A 20701-nucleotide genomic window follows, 5' to 3' on the forward strand; every position below is an offset into this window, starting at 1 on the left:
GGAAAAAAGCACTTCAATCTTAGAGAATCACTTTAGTGTATACTCTAATGTCATGCACACACGAGTCAGGTCCCTACCCTTTGTTTTTTTTTATGCAGACCTAGTTATTGGTATACCTGGTAAAGTAATTCAAGTATAAAATGTAAACTTTTTAAATGTAAAACTTTAAAAGTTTAATATGCCAGCTTCTGGTCTCAAATGTACATGCAGAAAAATAAGTTCATTGTAGTGAGCCATGTGTGGGCTAACCAAAAAATGAGTTGGAATGCGTGTATAATTGTATAACAATGAATTTTTCTTTCTCCCCAGAAGATGTACAGTTAATTTGAAGTGAAAACAAGGAACTATATCTCAGAGTATTGTATTTAGGTGGTCTTATTTTTTCTAAGAAATAAAAATAATAATAAAAGATGAATACAAAATAAGGACAAATTTTAAATTCAAATGTGCAAATACTCTTTTGTCAAATGTATATTTTCAAATTCTATCCGAGTGTCCAGAAATTTTGTTGGAATAGTTGGCAACCCTAGTAATTTTACCTTTTTAGATGTGGTCATAGAAACATGAATCATCATGTGTTTTCCAATTAGTTGAATAACGTTTTAAGAGGAGAAAATACTTGAGGAATCTAAAACCCAAAGGATAAAAAAAAGCACACATCGATATTGGACTTACATGTGTGAATAAAAGAGATTTATAGCAAATTTATAAAAGAAGGCAGGGAAGTCATACGGTGGAATAGAATGAAAAAAGACATTCTGTTACTGTCTATCTCTCATGTACAAGGGCATATTTTAAAATATGATTTTACTTAACATGAACTTGTTTTCTTTTTTCTCCTACATATTTTTATACGATATAGCTGAATTTCTTCTTCATGTGTTAAGTGTAAAAAATATGCCTTCTATTAAAATTCAACATTTATTTGGTTGCAATTTTTTATGACATGTTATCTTATGGAGAGAGTCTTCTTTAATAAGAAAGATGTTATTTTTCAGAAGCATGAAATATATGTAATTCTGAAGTTCTTGCATACACATCGAAAGAAAAACAAACATTCCTTAGCCAGAGCTCTTTTTATTCTTTGCAGGGGAAAAAATGAATAAGAAAAAATCTTTTGCACTTTGCTGTGTTATGGAACCAAGTTAAACTTGGTTAGATACCAGAGGAAACTAATTTCAGGTAGACAAGAAACCCCTGAAAAGAAGAGTGATGAATAAGCATTTCATTTTATCCTAACTAGGATGCAGGCAAGGATACCCTGCAATCTGAAGCTACACATTTTGGGGAATCTGTCAAATGTCTGTCAATATTACTTTTTACATGCTTTGTGTAGCAGGCCTAGGGAGTGAGCAGTCCAGGTTTGAGCAAAGGAACACAGGATTCTGGGACAGAGTTCTCCAGGAAACAACCGCATTTGGAGAAGTTCCTCCTCAAGGATTTGGTTTTCCTATTTGGGATCCTGTAACAGCTGGAGTTCAATCAGAAAAGCAGAGCTTCTAGAATATATAAGGGATGACCTTATGCAATTGTGGGGGCTGGTGAAGTGGTCTCAGAAAGCCCCTTTTTTCACATTTGATGCTGGAGCTACACAGCAGGTCAGTGTAAAGGGCAGTTGTCTGGCTGTAAGGGAAGCACTTATCCAAGAGGATGAGCTGAAACCTATATCAGTTCTTATTGCCTCTGACCTTGGGTGTCCCATAGGAGCTGAACCCTAAGCCATGAGCTGAAGGAAGATCCAGGGGAAGGCAGGGCAATCCCAGGCCTGACCGAAATCTTTTGCCACCAGGATGAGCCAACGGGTAGGCAACAGCACATGAGAGCCATATCTGTAGAAAGCATTACTATATTTTAGTATCATTAATTTTTTCTCTATGGGGCCATTCCATTTCTCCCAAGAATTCCTGTCTCCTATCAAGACATATAAGGGCGTCTGACAGAAATCGGATTTGAAAAAGGTGGTTGGGCACACTCTTTCTATGCATATTTTCATTTAATTTCTCTGTGTATGGCTCCCACCTTCCAATATTCCTGATGTATCCAAATGAAATGACTTTCCAAATCAGATTCTTGTAGGAATAAAAGATGGGCAAGTGGTAAGTAAATAAAGGTGACATGGGGTGGGGAAAGGCTATTGGGCCCAACTACGCTTTATATATTATTTCATCAATTCCACTGCCTGCCCTCCCCCCATTTTCACCCTTTACAATTACCCTTGAATTTTGTAGTTCCTCTAAAACTCTAGCAATAAATTATAATCTCTTATCTTCTCATGTATCATTTCTGTTTGCTTAGACATTGCAGATATGTGCCTTTTTGTTTCTTTACTGTCATTTTAAAAGGATTTAGGGAGAAAACATAGATAAAAGTGTATAGTCAATCCACCACATTTAACAAGGTTTTGGTAACAATTTTCTGTTTAGTGACAGGCAGATCCATATTTATCTTCGGGAGAAAACTTTTCTTCTGCTTGGTGGGTGACATTTTAATGAGCTTTTATTATACAAAGTACAGCCCCATATTATATTCTAAAAGGAGAAATTTTTTGATGTAAGAGGCAAAATTTCTCTGTGTAATCCTGTAAGTGGTTTTCTTTAATGTGGGCATAGCTATATCACCACCAGTGCTTATGACTTAATTGGCTGGGAAGATAGGATTTTTCCCTTTCTTATGAAGAAGGAGAGGAGTTAAGGGTAGGATCTGGTCAACAATACTTCTGCCCATGGAAGGTTAGATAGCCCCTTCAATATGGGAGTAGTTTGGGTCCATGGATAAAATGAGAGAAGGCTCATGGGGGACCTCTGTGGAGAAGAAAATAGTCATAATTATTATCTCTGTTTATACTTTCCTTCTCTGCATCACAATTTCCTTCTATTTCAGAACAGTTTTACAAACATCACAGCCTGTTAAAAGCTTGTTTTGGGGTTTCAGAAAGGGACTTATGACCAAGTCTAGGGTAGATTAGGAAAGGAGAAGGTAGTCTTTTCCCACAACCACCACCTCCATCTTAAAATCTACCTGATAGCAACAGCAGCATTTCAAGACACTACCATGGTCCCAGAACATCAGGAGCTGTCCAAGAACAGAGCAACAGTTTTTTAGTGTAATAATATGGGTTTTCCCTTATATAATGTTATGTATCAGTTATACTTCAATTTAAAAAAAGAGTTTTACTAGATAAAATAATAGTAATATGGGTTTTCCAACTTGATAATCGCAGTAGCTTTGTCATTGTCTGTTTAGAACACCAGAGAAGCTGTGAAGGAGTTTCTGACTTATAGGACTCTGTGTCTGTCTCAGCTCCAGCCTAGTTGATTCACACACTACATATATTTATCAATATTGCCTAGTTATCCATGAACTCCCCTATGATATAAAATGTTAATCCTCATTATGTTCTCAGGAGGTTCCTTGTAGATGATAACAAATGAGCAAAAGAGAAGAATTTAGGGGCACCTGGGTGGCTCAGTCCATTAAGCTTCCAACTCTTGATTTGGGCTTAGGTCATAATCTCAGGGTTGTGGGATCAAGCCCCATGCTGAGTCCCTTTTAGGGCTCTGTGCTCAGCATAGAGTCTGCATATTCCTCTTTTTCTGCTCCCCCCCACTCGCTCTTTCTCTCTCTCAAATAAATAAAATCTTAAAAAAAAGAGAGAAGAATTTAAGAGTAGGAGTGGATTTTAGGGACTAATTGATCTAATAGCTTTATTTTACGAGAAAATTGAGGTTTAGAGAGCCATGACAGAGCATGAATATCAACGCAACTCTCAATTTTCAGTTAATTGTTTCCACTCATTTGACTGTACCATTCATACTGACATAACATGGATTAATTCCATGTCTAGCACATTCCGGAGCTATTTACTTAGGATCCATTAATTTTTAGTTTTCCCTAGTTATATAGACAATAGAAATAGTAGAAAAAATTACTACAACATTGGTTTGTTTTACTAATTCAAAATGCTTTTCTAAAGAAATCTCTCAGACCCGTGCTATGTGAGAACAAGTTTTGTATTGTTTGAGGACTCTGCCTGTGATGATATCCAAACCAACATTTTAGGAAAGAGTTTTGTTACTTCCCCCTGAAGAGGCTCTGTTGCTTGAATGAAGACAGTTCTTGATGACATTTTTTTGCTTGATACTTACAATATACTTCATTCTAAATATTTCAATAAAGGCACATTTTAAGTTTAAAATGTGATCATTGTATTCAAAGCACAGGATTTCAAAAGTTCCATAAAGGATGCATCTCTCTGAATTGAGAGTTAAGGCTAGAAAATATAACCATCAGAATATCTGCATACATGAAAGGATGTAGGATCAGCTCTCTGAGTCTAGTTCATAATGGGGCTGAGAACAGACATGTTTGATGCTGCAGCCTTGAGCAGATTAGAGATGGGGAGATCTGGAATTAAACCTTCCCACTGGGACTGGGTCAGGTATCAGATAATGGGCAGGTGTCCAATCCAGCAGACACAATCCAGGATCCAGAGGGTTTGGATGACAATTGTACTAAAACTGATGTATGAATTGAGTTCTCTGAATAAGGTCTTCCAAAAGAAGAGGGAGAGAACTTGTCAGTGCTCATCTAATCCTGTCCTGGAGCCAAAATGACCTGATCTTGGTGCAACTGTACCTGTTGTCCAGTGGAAATATTCTCAGGCCAGAGAAGAAAAGTATATCTAATTACTTTACTGTGAAAAACAAACAAACAAAAAAGCCTCTAAGATTATCAATACCTTTATTCATGTTCTTGGTGCACCCAAACTGCTTTTGACTCACTCTCCAGGGTGATTTTGCCCGCCCATGAGGAATCTTCTGTGCAAATAACTTAACAGATTATCTTACTAAGCAATTCTCTTTTTCTAAACTAATGAGCTAGTTTTTCTGTTTTATGTATCCCTTGATAAACTGTTGAATGTAAGTTAGTTCCTGAGAAACTAATCACACTTAGGGTAAGTGAATTAAATCCAATTTCTTAGACAAGCTAATTTAAGATATAAACCTTAATAACCTCACTATTCTGTTCAGTGAAGCTGTGTTAAAAAAAATACCCAAAACAGCCTGAAAGTATGCATGCCAACCCTTCTTCCATTTCTGGTCCATCTCCTCCAACACTGAATCGAACCCGCTCCTCTTAGAGTGTTTTCTCACTTCTTTCAGCCAGTTATCTCTGGTCCCATTCTCATTTTAAAGGTTTGGTACAGTTAGCAAGGTCACAAATTTGACTTTTTCTGTTGACAATTCTTCCCCCATATTCTTCAATGCATCTGTAGACTAAAGGAATAATATTTCTCCTATCAAGCTCAGTGTCTGTCAAGCTTTCAGGGAACATTGACCCTAGATTCTATTCTTATTGTCTGATTAGCTTTCTCTGGGCTTTTCTTGAGACAATGTCCCCAAAGACCACGTCGCCAATAGACAGCATTATCTATCTTTAATGATGAAGAGTGCAGATTCTCAGTATGACTATCTTTGAATCCTGGATCCACCTGATGCTACTTGTGTGAACTTGGGCAGGTTGCTTAAACCTTTGTGCCTTGGTTTCCTTATTTGTAATATGGAGATGGTAACAATATCTGCTCATTGGACTGTTGTAGCTGACTGAGTTACTATATTTACCATGTCTAGCACATAAGTGTGCCACATGTGAGAGGCATTGTTATGGATATTATTGTTCCTTCTGATGAAGTGAGCACAGTTTATTAAATGCTTGACCGAGGAGAAAGCAAAAGGGATACAAGGAGGAAAAAACAGGTTGTATTTCAAAATATTTCATTTTACCACAGCCAAATAATCCCATACTTTTGCTTTTGACATTTAATGCCAGCAGCTTGAATTCTCTATGATTATGAATGCATAATTTTCACTTCCGTGTGTGTACATCACTCTGTCAGGGAGGAAAACTTCTGGTCAACCTATCTATGTTCTTTGACTAGCCTAATAATTAAATTAACATAAAACAGATTAACAGGAAAGAAATTAATTTGTATGTATGAGAGGCCCAAAGACAGAGACGCAAAAGGCAGTCAGACAGTTGAAGCATGATTAGCTAAGGAGAAGCAGGTAGTGGTTTGGGGCTTCAAAAAGAGAGGAAGAAAAGTCACTGGAAGAGGAGTAGGGCAAATGTTTGATAAACAAATGTTTGCCATGCCATGCAGATATATCTTTCTTTTCTTTTTTCTTTTTAAGGTTTTATTTATTTATTTGAGAGAGAGTATGCACACAAATAAGCAGGGTTGGGGTGGGGGGCAGAGGCAGAGGGAGAAGCAGACTCTCAACTGAGCAGGGAGCCTGGGATCATGACCTGAGCCAAAGGTAGATACTTAACCAACTGAGCCACAGGTGTCCCCAGATATGTCTTTCTGACAAAAAGTTCTCTTTGGTATTAGCTCCCTCCTGGTACAGAACCTCTATTTAAATTCTTTTAAGCAATTAAAGGAAAGATAAACAGCTCTTCTTGAGTCTGTTGAGATTTGATGGTCTTCAGCTTGAAATAATCCACATGCCAAAGTGGCATATTTAGAGGTCACGTATTCTGTTCCCCACTCAACTTCAACCTGTTTTCCTTTCCAGTAAATCATCAGGATTAGCTTTTTCTTTATAAACTTAAAATTTCTGAGTGAATGACAGGAAAATGTTTAATGGGAAAGTCAAACACTGGCAATACTTGAGTGTGGAAAACAACAAACGACAGAAAGAAAACACAACTCCTGTATTTTACTGGAATCTGAGTTAATAAATAGGGATCACAGAATGAATAGCAAACAACAGCTTGAGTTACATCACACAAAAAAAGAAATGATGAACCTGGTTTCCAGCCTGAAACTATTACTCAACCAATAGAGCTAGCAAGTCGAGTGTTACAGATTTGAAAATCCTCTAGAGTTTAAAACAAAAGGAACAACTCGTACAGGGTGTGATTGATGCATACAGATAAATTTCGTAATTTTGCACCTCAGGGAGTTTTTGTTTTTCTTAAAGATTAACTAAACTGACCATTTCATCTTGGCAATTATTAGCTTGCCACATTTTTTATAACTAAGAAAATTTGGACATATTGTAGTTGAATGACACTTTAACCCATATCTTTGTAGGTAAAACTTTATTATCCTTAGTACTATAAAGCAAAGCTTCAGCTGAACTTTGGTGTTACTTAACCTTCAAGTGAGAATTATCAAAGTTCCAAGTACAGAAATTCTTTGGATGAGCACAAAAATATGAGTTAAAAAAATGAGAGATGAATTTTCATGAAGATACATTATTAGACCTTTCATAAAAAATTCATACAAATAGAAAAAAAGAAAAATATCTGAGTACTGTGATTTGTCATTGAATTTCCATTTTTAACTTTCCTTCCAGTTAAACTGATTTCCTCATTTATTTGTTTCTGGATTAAAGCCAGAATCAACATTCTCCCTATTTCTAATCAAATAACAGGGAAGCAATTACAAATTCTGAATGCAGTTAGAGGATCCTGGGAGGCAGAGTGGCGGGACCTAGTCTGAGCTGTGTCTCTGACTCATTTTTTACTTCAAACAAGGTATTTAACATCTCTGTGCTTTTGACATAACTGTAATAATGCTAATTGATTTCATAGGTATGATATTAAGCATAATTCAGAAAACAACCATCGACTCCTAGGAGAGGTCAGGTTAACTACAGAGAAGACCACCTCTGCAACTTGGAAAATAGAGTTTTATCTCCTTTCCACTCCCAGCATATCTTGAATGTATTGGATGGGAATATGATGCAAAAAATAGGATTTGCAGTTTTAATATACAAGCTGGGGACAATATTAAGCAAAATCTTCAGAAATGCTTTTCTTTACTTCTCTTTTGGGAATCAAACTTATTTAGCTTTTTAAAGCTTTCACTGAGTATAAATGCTTAAGATAGGTAACAAAGATACTGTTATACTCCACCTTCAGAAAAAGAAAAGAAAATAGTCTAAAAGGAATGTCTAAGTCTGTGTTTATGGGCAAACTTTTAAGTAACTGTCTTATATTAAGGGTATAGTCCATTTGTGAATGCTAACTTACTAAACATGTTTCTTTCAATAGCTCTTTCTTCTTATAATTTCTTATATCTTGTATCCTTTCATAATAGCTTGCTTAAAACACCATTTAAAAATTTTTTTACATTAACATGTATTTTTGTTTTGTAATTGTTTTAAAAAGTTATATATCAGCTGAACAACATTTCAGTTTAAAACATAATATTTTTGTCTTTATTTTTTAAGATTTTTATTTGTTTATTCATGAGAGCTACAGAGAGAGAGGCAGAGACATAGGCAGGAGAAGCTGGCTCCCTCTGGGGAGCCTGATGCGGCACTAGATCCCAGGACCCTGGGATCACACCATGAGCCAAAGGCAGACGCTCAACCACTGAGCCACACAAGTACCCCTGCCTCTAAGTTTAATTCACTATCAACTGACCTAAAAAAATTTTAGTGAGGGAGAAATTGCACTTTAGAGACCTAGAAAAATTTATGTCAAATAATACAGTACATCAAAGAATAGTCATTTGAAAACTATTTTTGTTTTACAAAAATTGAAAGTTTTGTAACAGCCTAAAGCAAAAACACTATAAAAGAACTACAACTGTATAGTAAGGAATTGAATAATCTGGTGCAATTTTATCATAGGCCAGATTTGCAAAATAATAATGGTTTACTATGATGAATGATAGATACCAGACTTTCAAAGCATTTGAAATACTCAATACCCAAGCATTTCTTCAACATTGTAGAAGATATCTAGAATTACATTGGATGGAAGGTTGTCTGGGTAGCTCAGGACATGATTTCAGCTCAGGTCATGATCTCAGGGTCCTGGGATAGAGCCCTGTGTCAGGCTTTAGGCTCAGCAGGGAGCCTGCTTAAGATTCTCTCTTTCCCTCTTCCACTTCCTCTACCCACCCCCACCTCCCCACTCCTGCTATCACATGTATGCTCTCTCTCTCTCTCAAATGAGTAAATAAGCCTCTAAAAGAAAGAATTATAATTGGGCACTGAGGAATTTATATGATTTGAGACATTATCAGGAATTATTCTAAAGATTATCAAATTAAAAAATATATTTATAACGACATCTTGAAATGCCTTCTTACTGAAGGAGCTGCCAGACTAGAGGCTGCCTCCTTTCTCTGGGAAAGATCAGATTTGATTATTTTAATGGCGATGAGATGGAAATTTGAGGACACCAAGAGTCAGAGCCTGCCAAAACATTTTATTGACGCTTTATTTTCTATAACATCTCATGTATAGCAATATGTATGCATGCTATATAATCTCCCAGCATCTCCCAGAGCTCTTTCAGCATACACTGTCTCTTATACAAGACCTAGAAACAGACATAGATGTGAGACCATAATTTGTTTTGAAGCTCTTTAAGTTTTTAAGCTAATTTATTCATTTCTAAAATAAAGTACTTGACCCCAGAAATAATAAAGGAACTTGATGAACCAAAGAAAATATGCTAATTTCAATAGACAGTATAAAAGCAAAGTCTGGAAGGCACAAAAATTTCATGACTTTGAATTCTTGACTCCTGAATAATTTATCTGATAGCTGGAAGTGGATAAAATAATGAAGATTTGGTTGCTATCACATTAGAAAAACGAGACATTCTTTTTACTACTGGAAAGAAAAAGGGAAAATCCCAATCAATAATCCATTAAAATATATTGTTTCTTTTCAGTCAGAAGACTAATTTGAATCGGAGTCACAAATGAATGGTAGTACATCATATTTTTATGCTAATCTCCCAAATCAGTGTGAATATACTTAGTGAAAATTTATTTTATTTCTTTAGCTAAATAATTTTCCCTCTCTGAGCCTTGTTTCCTAAGGTGTTAATGATGTTTGGATGATCTCACTTCCTTTTATTATAGTTTGACCCTGTGTACTAGGTTCATGGGATAATGCTTTCTACTTCCAAAATCTCTTTATGTGTTTTTAAAAAATATTTTCTTTTTCCATCTTCATTTTCTTTTGCTTGCTTATAATAAAACAATTATTCTTGCTTCTTATTTCCTGTAACATTAAAAAACTTTACATGTTTATGACTCTGCCACTGATTAAATGTTAAGAAATTTCCATGATGTGGAAGGGTAATTTTTTACTCTTTATGACTTGAACTTTATGACAAATTTAAAAATTAAATGATAATAACCATAAAGGTACAAATGAAATCTTAAAAATTTAGCGGTATAGCTGTTGTAGTTCTGCTGGAGAAATACATTTATTACTGGGATGCCTGGGTGGCTCAGTGGTTGAGCATCTGCCTTCAGCTCAGGGCATGATCCCAGGGTCCTGGGATACAGTCCTGCATCAGGCTCCCCACAGGGAGCCTGCTTCTTCCTCTGCCTGTGTCTCTGCCTCTCTTTTTGTGTCGCTCATGAATAAATAAATCTTTTAAAATATATATATTTTAAAATCTTTAATATGTATATATTATGTAGATAAATATATTTTTAATAATCTTTTAAAACCTTTAAAAATATATATTTATTACCAACTGAAAAATATGAGTCAGACTAATAATTTGTATTGAGTAGGTATGATAATATCTTTAGCCCACTAAGATAGCCAAATTTTAAAAATGTAAGGTTTTAAGTTTTCAGTTATTTATTTTCTCCTGGGATTTTATAAATTCAAATATCTCTTTTTAAAACCAATATAAGCTAGCACACAATGTCATATTTGCAAATCAATGCAAACTTGAAAAAGCCATAGTTTATGAATATTCTCTGTCAATGCTGAAGGAGGGGAGATGACAGAGGCAATCTGATAGAGACATCTAAAAAATTCAATAGACAAAAAGAATTTGGTCTCTAATAAGCAACTGCAAAATTACAATAACAGAAGTTCTAAGATTCTAACTTTGATTCATAAATTTTCTTCTCATCAATTCACCAAATATTTTGTTGAGAATTTGACCCAAGTTGAATTGTTCCCCATAAAGTAACATGTTCAATCCTAATTTGCATTATCTGTGAATGTAACCTTATTTAGAAAGGAGTCTTTGTAGATAGAATCGAGTTAAGATAAGGTCATCTGAGTTAGGATGAACTCCAGTCCAGTGGTCTGGTGTCCTTGTATGAAGAGGGAAATTTAGACACAGGGAGACACAGAACCATGTGAAAGTGGAAGCAGAGAGTAGGGTGTTGCTGCCACAAGCCAAGGGATGCCAAGGATTCCTGGCAGCCACCAGATTCTAGAAGAGGCAAGGAAGCATTCTCTTCTAGAGGCTCTCAGAGGGAGCATGGCCTTGTTGACTCCCTAATTCCACACTTCTATCCCCAGAAATGTGAGACAATAAACTTTTGTGGCTTTAAGCCACCCGCTGTGTGGTCATTTGTTATAGCAGCCCTATGAAACTGATACAGTACCTAACTATCTACCAAGCACTGGGATATGGCAGAAATAAAAAGGGTCAAGTCCCCCTTCATTTCATGGCACTTACATTGTAGACAGCAGTGGAGGTGGGTAAACCATAAACATATGTATAATATTTCATTACATTTGAATATATTTATAACTTCCTTAGTGCCTAGTTGTCCTTTCTTAATTAGGTTGAACTGTAAGAAATGTATGTTTGAATATTTTAGGTCTTCAAAAATGACAATTTCTTACACTTCAAATTAATATACATAATTCATCTCTAGGAATTTGATTACTCTAGGTACTTTATATGAAGGGAAACATACAGTATTTGTCCTTTTGTGTCTCACTTGTCTCACTTGGCATAAGTCTTCAAGGTTAATATTTCATTGTGTATATATCTCATTCTGATCATCCATTCATCTGTGGATGGACATTTGGATTATTATTCACAATACCTTTTGGCTGTTGTGAATAATGCTGCTATAAACATTGGTGTACAAATAACTATTCATATCCCTATTTTCAATTATATATGTTTTTAAAGTATGCAGTTTTATTTCTTTTTCTTCTTAAAATTAGAATTAAAAAATATTTATTTATTGGGGTGCTTGGGTGACTCAGTTGGTTAAGCATCTGCCTTTGGCTCAGGATCCTGGGATCAGGACTGTGTCTGGCTCCCTGCCCAGCAGGGAGTCTGCTTCTCCCTCTATCCTGCCAGCCCCACCTTCATGCTCTCTCTTCCTCTCCCTCTCTCAAATAAATAAATAAAATCTTTAAAAAATTATTTATTTAAGTAATTTCTATACCCAATTTGGGACTCAAACTCATGGCCCTGAGATCAAGAGTCACATACTTTTCTGAATGAGCCAGCCAGTTGCCCTAAAATTAGAATTTTAAATTCATAATTTTATCACAATTTTATATAGTACTGAAAAATATGTTAACTGAGAGAATTAGCAATAGTATTAAAGTCTAAGGATAATTGCCTCTTCTATTTTGCAAAAAGATAGGTAATTCAGAAGATAGGCAATGTAGCAAAAAACAGTGCCCTTCGAGTATTTATGATTCAAGTAGGGAAGTACTACATATATTTTTATAAACAACTCGGCAAATTCAAGTCTTGCATAGATAGCTTTTCCTTTCTGATGATCCTTAGAATGTACAACTCACCATCTCAGCTTTTCTTAGGAAAGACCAGTCCTGTTTCCAATGAAATACTATTAATAATTATGGAAATTTAATACAGACAACAGTAGATACATTGTCAACCTATATCATTTTCCCATATGATTTATGAAGTATAATCATTGAAAGTAATTTGCTTCTTTCTATTTTTTTCTTCCCATTTTTTCTGTCTTTCATTCTGATGGAGGAAAGGAAGAAACATGTTTTAGGGGTTGTTGTATTTTATAAGGCCTTAATTGCATATAATTATGTTTAAATGAACAAGAGTATACAACTGGTATAGCTATATCTATATCTACAAGAAAATAAATCTTACTGTAGTAGTGTTTGATTGCTATGCCTAATTTGAAAGGTGGAAATGTATTCATACCTAAATATATACAATATATCTAAAGTAAATTGTTATAATTGTAGGAAGAATTTATTTTTCTGGTGGCTCTTTTTCCAGCAACAGACTCTTGACAGGTAGAGCAATTATAATCACAGTTCCTTCCAAGAGCTCCTGGACAAAAGAAACATGAAACTATGCCCACAATGAGAATGAAAATGTGTTTGTTTAAAACATCAGATGCCCTTGGGTAGGGTATTCATTTCTGTCTGAAATTTTGCTAAATGTGCAAAATCTCAATATCTACAATGCAAAGTTGAGGACACTACTGTATTGTAAATAAGGTTTTTAGTATAGTTGATGTTGGCATCTTAAAGAAGATGATTTTGTCTTTCATGACAATACTAAAAGCCACCTAGAAAAGTCTTAAAATTATAATTCCAAGGTTATTTTATCAATTAGAAAGTACTAGTTGATAGCAAACCATTCATCATACTTCTGTTTCTTGGCAATTCTCTTCTCATTTCTGTCCTCTCATAATTCTGTTTCTTGGCAATTCTCTTCTCATTTCTGTCCTCTCTAAAAGCTCACAGAAAGGTTTTTTGTTTTTTTTTTACACTGGAAATTATTTTATTTTATTTTATTTTTTTGGAAATTATTTTAAATGTCATAATTAAACCTCATTTTATGTATATTTTAATACAAGCTAATATTTTATGTCTGTTTATTGAGAGAGAGCATATGTGTGTGCACGCACATGAGAGGGTCTCCTTTCTGGTCAAGGAGCTTCTCTAATTGATGGTTGATATTTCGCAGGTGGTTTTCAGCTCCCAAAAGGGTTCTTGGTTTGAATAACAGATCTGGAAGGCTGGATGAATCATATGTTTCCTTTACACGGGGTTCTCTCTCGTGAATATCCGAATAATCTTGATGAAGCTGTTTTTGTTTAGATAAGAAACCTGTGGCATCCATAAGGGAAGATTTTCTCTCTGTAAATTCATCATACTTTGAGTATGATGAACAGTTGTTTCATCTGTGGTTCTAACCAAAGCAATTCATCCTGGAGTTCAAGCAGACATTGCCTTTTCTTTTCAATATCTGAAATAATCTTCGTGTTCTTCCTTTTCAGAGTTTTTGACATCTGAACTTCTTTAAGCATTTTGATGAGCTTTTCTTTCATATGAGAATCAAACTTTTTGATGGCTTCCTTAGAAATTTTAGATTCTACTTTTTTGTTTATAGTCTAGGATGGTTTTCTCAAATGCATACAAAATGACATCTAGTTCATTAGATGTCATTGGCTTTCTTTCCTTTCAGACACCAAATATGTACACAGTCAGAAATATCTGAGTCTATGGCTTGGGGTCAGAGTCTGTGGGGGATGGCAAGAGGGAGAGAGAGAGAATCTTAAGCAGGCTCTATGCCCAGTGCAGAGCCAAAATGGGACTGGATCTCATGACCCTGAGATCATGACCTGAGATGAAATCAAAAGTCAGATGCTACTGAGCCACAAAAGCCACCCAATATAAGTTAATACTTTAAATGTAATTCAATATCTTTAATATAAGCTATATATAAAAGCATCTAGTGTACATAGCACCTGGCATAAAGCAGTCGTTCAATACATGTTTGAATTTTAAATGGTTACTAAGATCACATAGTAAAATATCAGTTTTCCTAAACTATGTTGCTCTAAATTATATCATATGAAGTCATAAAAGGATGACTAACTGAAAAAAAACTGGATCTACAAATACTTACTAGAGCTTTTCTGCAATGAGTTATTGTATGTGTTCTTCTATTTTGTCTCACTTCTTTGCCCACCTAGCTGTGCAATTTACACAGCACTCCACTTCTTTCTGTACATTTTGATCATTTAGTTTACAATGTTAGATGAAAGGATTAAGTTATAACAGGTAAATTATATATCTTCGTGGTAAATTGCTATTATATGGATTTCTGCTCAATGATATCATACAGAATGTTTGGTATTTAGATGTTTCTCACTTTATTTTTAAATTTTTGAGAGAGAATGAGTGGGGGGTGAGGGGAAGGGACAGAGAGAGGATCTTAAGCAACCTCTTTGCTCAGCGTAGAGCTGGACACAGTGCTTGATCTTACCACCCTGAGATCATGACCTGAGACAAAATCAAGAGTTGGACACTTAACCGATGGAGCCATCCAAGCTCCCCTTTAAGTGCTTCTCTTTAGACTATTAAGTAAATATGGATATAGGAAGATACTTAATATATGCCTGCCTTCAGAGAGAACCCTTTTGAAAGAAATAAACAAAATACTGTGCTTATACCTTTCCTGTGTGCATGAAAGAGACTTGTCAACTGGTGGAGTTCTTTGGAGAATGATCAGGCAAGAACAAGGCTCTTCTGTTGGAGCATCACACAATGTTAGCCTCTGATTATCTTTTCTGTGAGCTTGTTCAATCCCCCAGAGAGGATCCCCATGGACTCTGGCCTGGAAAGTGATGGAAGGAGTAGAAAGCAGGCTGCCTGGCCACCAGGACAAAGTATCCCAATCGTGTGTGTGTGTGTGTGTGTGTGTGTGTGTGTGTGTGTGTGTGTGTGTAGGGGCGGGAGTGTTTGCAACTTCTAGAATAAAGTACTCTCCCTTGACCTCTAGTGTGCCTGTGGTCATGCTACCCAGAGACTCTGGTTTAACTAGTGAAAAGTAAGCCTGTCTGATGGGGTGAGAGAAACAGTATTCACGGACTGCTCAGGGTTTAGATGAGGATTTAGGTGAGGTTTAGATGAGGATTGAGTGTCAGCACGTCACCTCCAACCCTGCATTTGAAGCTAGCCTGATGCCTTTAGCGCTGCACCTGGCTGGCACATTGCAGTGCAGCTTAGCTTGGTGAGAAAGAGAAAATAAATTCATGTCAAAAGTCTCTACCTCCTTCCTAACGCTTACTTTCAAAAATACACTGAGCCCATTGTTTTCCCCTTGACCAGGATAAACACAGAGAAGGAAGGAGGATGTATTGTCACTGCAAACAGACTAGTTTTATGGCACGGGAGGGACATTTTCCCCTCTGAGAAAGATTTTCCTTCCTGGGGAATATTTTCTACAGAGACAAATGACTTTTTTGGAGGTCACTGTAACAAGTTAGATGCGGGGGATACAATTAGCAAGGTGATGCCTTTGCCTTCAAAAATCTTATTCTAAGCAGTTAGAGAAAGACACGCAAAAAAAATCACCCCATCATTTGGCATCGTGCCTGGAACAGAGCAAGCATGCAAACAATGTTTATCCAGTGGATAACTGCTATTTTGGTCTGTAAATATAGTATGGGGGGTCATGGTAAAGGAAGTAATTAATTTTGTCTTGGGGTGGTCTGGGAAAGTTCAGTTTTTATACTTAATCACATTTGGGTTCACATATACTTAATTCATATTGTCCTTAATTTCCTTTTTAATAGTTATTTTCATTTCTGACTTGAAACATTGCCTTGCTGAGGCTGCCCTGTTTCTGCTTCCACAGCATGCAGCACAGTGCAGAGCGCAGCAGATTGCTGATCATCGGTAAAGGCTTGCTAACGCTGCTGTTCCCTGACATTGCTGCTGCTTTGGTGCAGCTGTCTCCTCTCCTACCAGATTCACCTGATGTTCCTTTGCAGAAGTGCATGGCTCAGGAACAAATAAGTCACATACAGGAGTGAGGTTGAAGTTCACCGGAGAAGGCCAACTGGGATGTCCCCCATATGTCCATGCAGTCCATTTCCCTGTGCGTTGCAGGCACATATGGATAATGAGACAGGCCATGTGGAGTTCAGGTTAAGGTCATGGGTGGTCAAGGTGGAAAACCCTCAAATCAACTTCTGGGTCTTATACACTGCTTGTGTGATCTTAGGAAGTGACTTAACCTCTCTGATTTATTCATTTGTATGAGGATAGCAGTACTTGCCTTGGAGAGTTATTTGAGAATTAAAGAAGGTGCATCTAAAATACACAGCACAGTTCTAGATTCATAGTAAAAAAAAAAAAAAGTCAGCCAAAAGTAAAATTATACAGTTATATCTAGCAGACTTTTTATTACTCCCTGTAATGCACATACTCTAAAAACTCATATTCTATTCTATGGTGCTTCCCAAGATGGCATGTGCAGTATTTGTCCCTGAATTTAAGTGTCTTTTCCGTTCTGTAACTGTTTTTGTTGGCCTCAGAAGGACTGAGAATGAACTACTTTGTTAAAATATCCATAAAAATTTTTGAATATTAAGTCCTTAAATCATCGCTTCCTGAACTTTGCTACACATTGGAATCAACAATGTTTTAAAAACTCCATGCATCTGACTGCCACCTTTAGACATTCGACTAAATTGCTGGGTATGGAGATTTTTTAAAAGCTCCCCAAGTGATGCTAATGGGCAGTAAAGTTAGGGACCGCTTTTTTAATTACATAAAAGTTGAGAAAGAGATACATGAAAAGACCTAGTGGTCATGGGTTCTATAAGAATAAAAATAGGCTAACAATAATTCAGTTGATTCCAGTTCTTTTCTTTTTTCAGTGGAAACTGTTAAGTATAAAATTTGTTTCAAGATTATGCAAATATTTCTTCCTGTCTGTGCTCCTTATCTTCCAAAATGTATGAAAACTCACCACTGGCAGCACACAGAAGTTATTTTGAGATGAACAAAATTTTTCATCAAGACTCATGACCTCAAGAATGATTTATTTTATTTTATTTTATTTTATTTTATTTTATATTTTATTTTATTTTATAGAGCACATGCATGCGGTAGGGGGCTAGCAGGGGAGGGAAGAGAGAAAATCCCAAGCAGGCTCCACATTCAGCAAAGAGCCCGATGTGTGGCTTGATCTCACGACCCTGAGATCATAACCTGAGCCGAAATCAAGAATCAGACCCTTAACCTACTAAGCCACCCAGATGCCCCTCAAGAGTGATTTTTAAAACAATCTCAAGAAGTGGTAAAGTGAGTTTTTCTCTACAACTTTAAATAGAGCTTAAAGACATATCATCTTGTTAGCTTGCTTATCCATTAAGACATCAAGAAAAACATTACCTATCATTCCTTTAGTTGTAACTTTTTTCATTTTTCTTTTTTTTTAAATAAAAGCAGTCTTCCATATACAATATGAGTTCTTGTTCATTAGGCAATTATTGTTTACCAGGGTATCTAAAAGTATTACGTCCAAATGGCCACAGTCCTATCGGGTAGAAATTGTGATTTCCATTTATAAATCAGGAACATTTTAGTAGGTTGCCTAAGGACTACACAACTAGGAAGTGGCTCAGCCAAAACACTGGATGCAGGGCTTTGTGTTTACAGAGCCTTTGCTTTTTCTGCAAAAGCAACACATGAACAATGGAACACAGAAGCAGAGTCCTTTCTCTATTTCTGCAATTGAATAGGTTCAATCTATTTAAGGTAACAGCATCATTCTGTGGGAAGCAAGCATGGGAAAGTTCAGGAGAATTTCCTTGAAGACTCTCAGATTAGAGATGAAGCTGCATTGGACATCCTGGATTCTGCCAAATCTGAACCCAATTCTGGTCTCATGAATAATTCACAGTAAATAAGTTTATGAAATTTCTTTTGTTCTTGTAGTTGTTTCAGTGAGAGAAGTGTTGAAGATGTTCAGTTTCATCCTTGTCACCACCATTCTGGTAATGGGCAGGGAAAGCTGGGTAAGATCATTTATTTATATATTTATAATACCTGCTTTGACCTGAGTTTTCTTTTATTTTGCAGAAACCTTTAGTAATTTGGTGCTGAAAAAATTAACTAAGGGAAAAAAAATGAAAAATGTTTCTGGAAGTACCTGGCACGTGATGGGCACTTAAAAAGTGACATAAATTTTTTTTCTGAAAGTAAAAACCAGTATTCACAATAAACGAGTAAAGGCTTTTTTAATTTACTGAGGCTATTTGGATAGTTAAATAATCTTAGAAATTTAAAACTATCCGTAGTGATTAAAATTGACCCGGGGCTTTCCCAATATTGAGCTTTCCAATATTAAACCCTATTAGTGTAAATTAAACAAATTATTTGAAAGTAATTACAATGAACTCATGTCTTCCTCCATAAATAAAAGGGAGAAAATACTCATTTACTCAAAGTTCTAGGAGAGAGAAAACTTCTAAATTTTAAATAAGCTCACTAAAACCATACATGCAGTCTCATAAAGATTGAAGACGCTTGCCCTGTACTTTTCAGTAATTTTTAAATTACACAGTGCAATTTATATTTAACTATATTTAACAATATCACAACCAATGTCCATTTGTTGGAAAGCAGCACAGGATTCCAGACACCATGAAATGTCCTTGCTATTCATTTTTGAGACTAGTAGGAATCAGGGAGCTAAGCAAATAATTCAGAGTGGATAAATCAAGGAGTATTGAGGAGAGAGCACCAAGTGCAAATAAGAAATGGTCCTTGAGCAATAGCCAGGGGAGATTCAGCAATGTGGACTTAGAAATGGGAGAAGACCCGTACCACCATTTCCCTATTCTCTTGCTATGTGACTTCCAGTTTTGAGGCTGAATTTCTGTGTTTACAGTACAGGCCTTCATAAGAAGGGAGTGTACCTCTTTGATCCAAATAGGGTGTCTAGCTGTGCTGTTCCGGGCCACCTAGCAGTGGGCTTGGAGTATAGTAGCTCCTCCTATTTATGGAATGAATATAAGGCAGTACACAAAGATATGTACCAAAAGGCAATTGTAAATGGTGAAATCTATCTGGTAGCTGTTTTAGGAAAGAATGTGTATAAAGGTATAAAGGTGTAATGCAATCACACATGAAAACACAGAATTTCTCAGAAGTGAACATTGACACTTATCACAGGAGATCATGACGTAAGTTGAAAATAGAGATGTCAAGGTAAAAGAGGCAAAAATTGGTCTTTTGTCCTTTTTTCCCCCACCCTACCTCCAGGAACTCTTCCAGCACCAAGTACTCAAGAGCCTTTTTTGAAGCTTCTAGTCCTAGTACCTCCACCAGTTTACCTCTCCTGCGGCTCACCTTCCCAGTGAACCCCGTCCCCCTATGTTTGCTTTCTCTTTGGAAAGTTCTCAGCCAGAGGCTGAGAAAACTCTTAGAAAGGAGCTGATAAACTCTTTCACATTCAAAATTCTTGGGATGTTTGCCCTTTTAGAGAAGATAAACGACTTCATTGGAAAACTCAGGCTCCTCCCATCCCTTTCTGAAGTAATTAAAGGGAAAAAAAATACACAAAAAGTTAAAGTGACTTCATAGAATTTCCACAGGTAAGCGGGTGAGATACTCAAGGACATGAGGGTCTAAACTAGCATCCCTTATAAAGGCAACCACATGTCATCAGATTATAAGTACTTAATCAAATTTTTAAAACAGTAATGCCAAAAGGTCATTCAAAAGCTTGTGTATTTTAGGGATGGATACACCAACAATGTACAATGGTGCCATAAAAACTTTACTGTCAGGAAAGCATTTAGGTGGCATCATGTAGTAACAGAGTAGGGATTTTGAACTGGATTTGAATCCTGACTCTTTCTACCGGCTAGGAATTCCTGAGCAAGTTTCATCACCAGGGTTGAGCCAATTCCTTCCTCCTGGAATCATTATGAGGATGGAATGAGATGAGTCTAAAGCTGCTAGCATAGTCATTCAGATTACTTTATATTCGTATATAATTTTTTAGTAAGCACTTTGCCATAGTTATAACTACTTATTCTTCAAACAACAAATGGCATCAGAACTTTCAAACTGCATTCTGGTTAGAATAATATCCTGAAATTGGAGTTGGGGACAAAATTGAATCATGAATTTGTCCAACTGGTTAG

General features: G+C 36.1%; 1 protein-coding gene across 1 annotated transcript in view; it reads left to right on the forward strand.

Moving 5' to 3' along the window:
• Window positions 1-7450: 7450 nt before the first annotated feature.
• Window positions 7451-20701, forward strand: part of FGL1 (fibrinogen like 1) — a 29459-nt gene continuing 16208 nt past the window's right edge. Inside the window, exons 1-2 of the mRNA XM_041753247.1 lie at window positions 7451-7542; window positions 18486-18565. Coding sequence (XP_041609181.1) covers window positions 18512-18565 — 54 coding nt within the window. The 5' untranslated portion in view covers window positions 7451-7542; window positions 18486-18511. The remainder of the gene's footprint in view (window positions 7543-18485; window positions 18566-20701) is intronic.

Source organism: Vulpes lagopus, chromosome 4, assembly GCF_018345385.1.
Source record: "Vulpes lagopus strain Blue_001 chromosome 4, ASM1834538v1, whole genome shotgun sequence".
Classification (NCBI taxonomy): Eukaryota; Metazoa; Chordata; class Mammalia; order Carnivora; family Canidae; genus Vulpes; species Vulpes lagopus.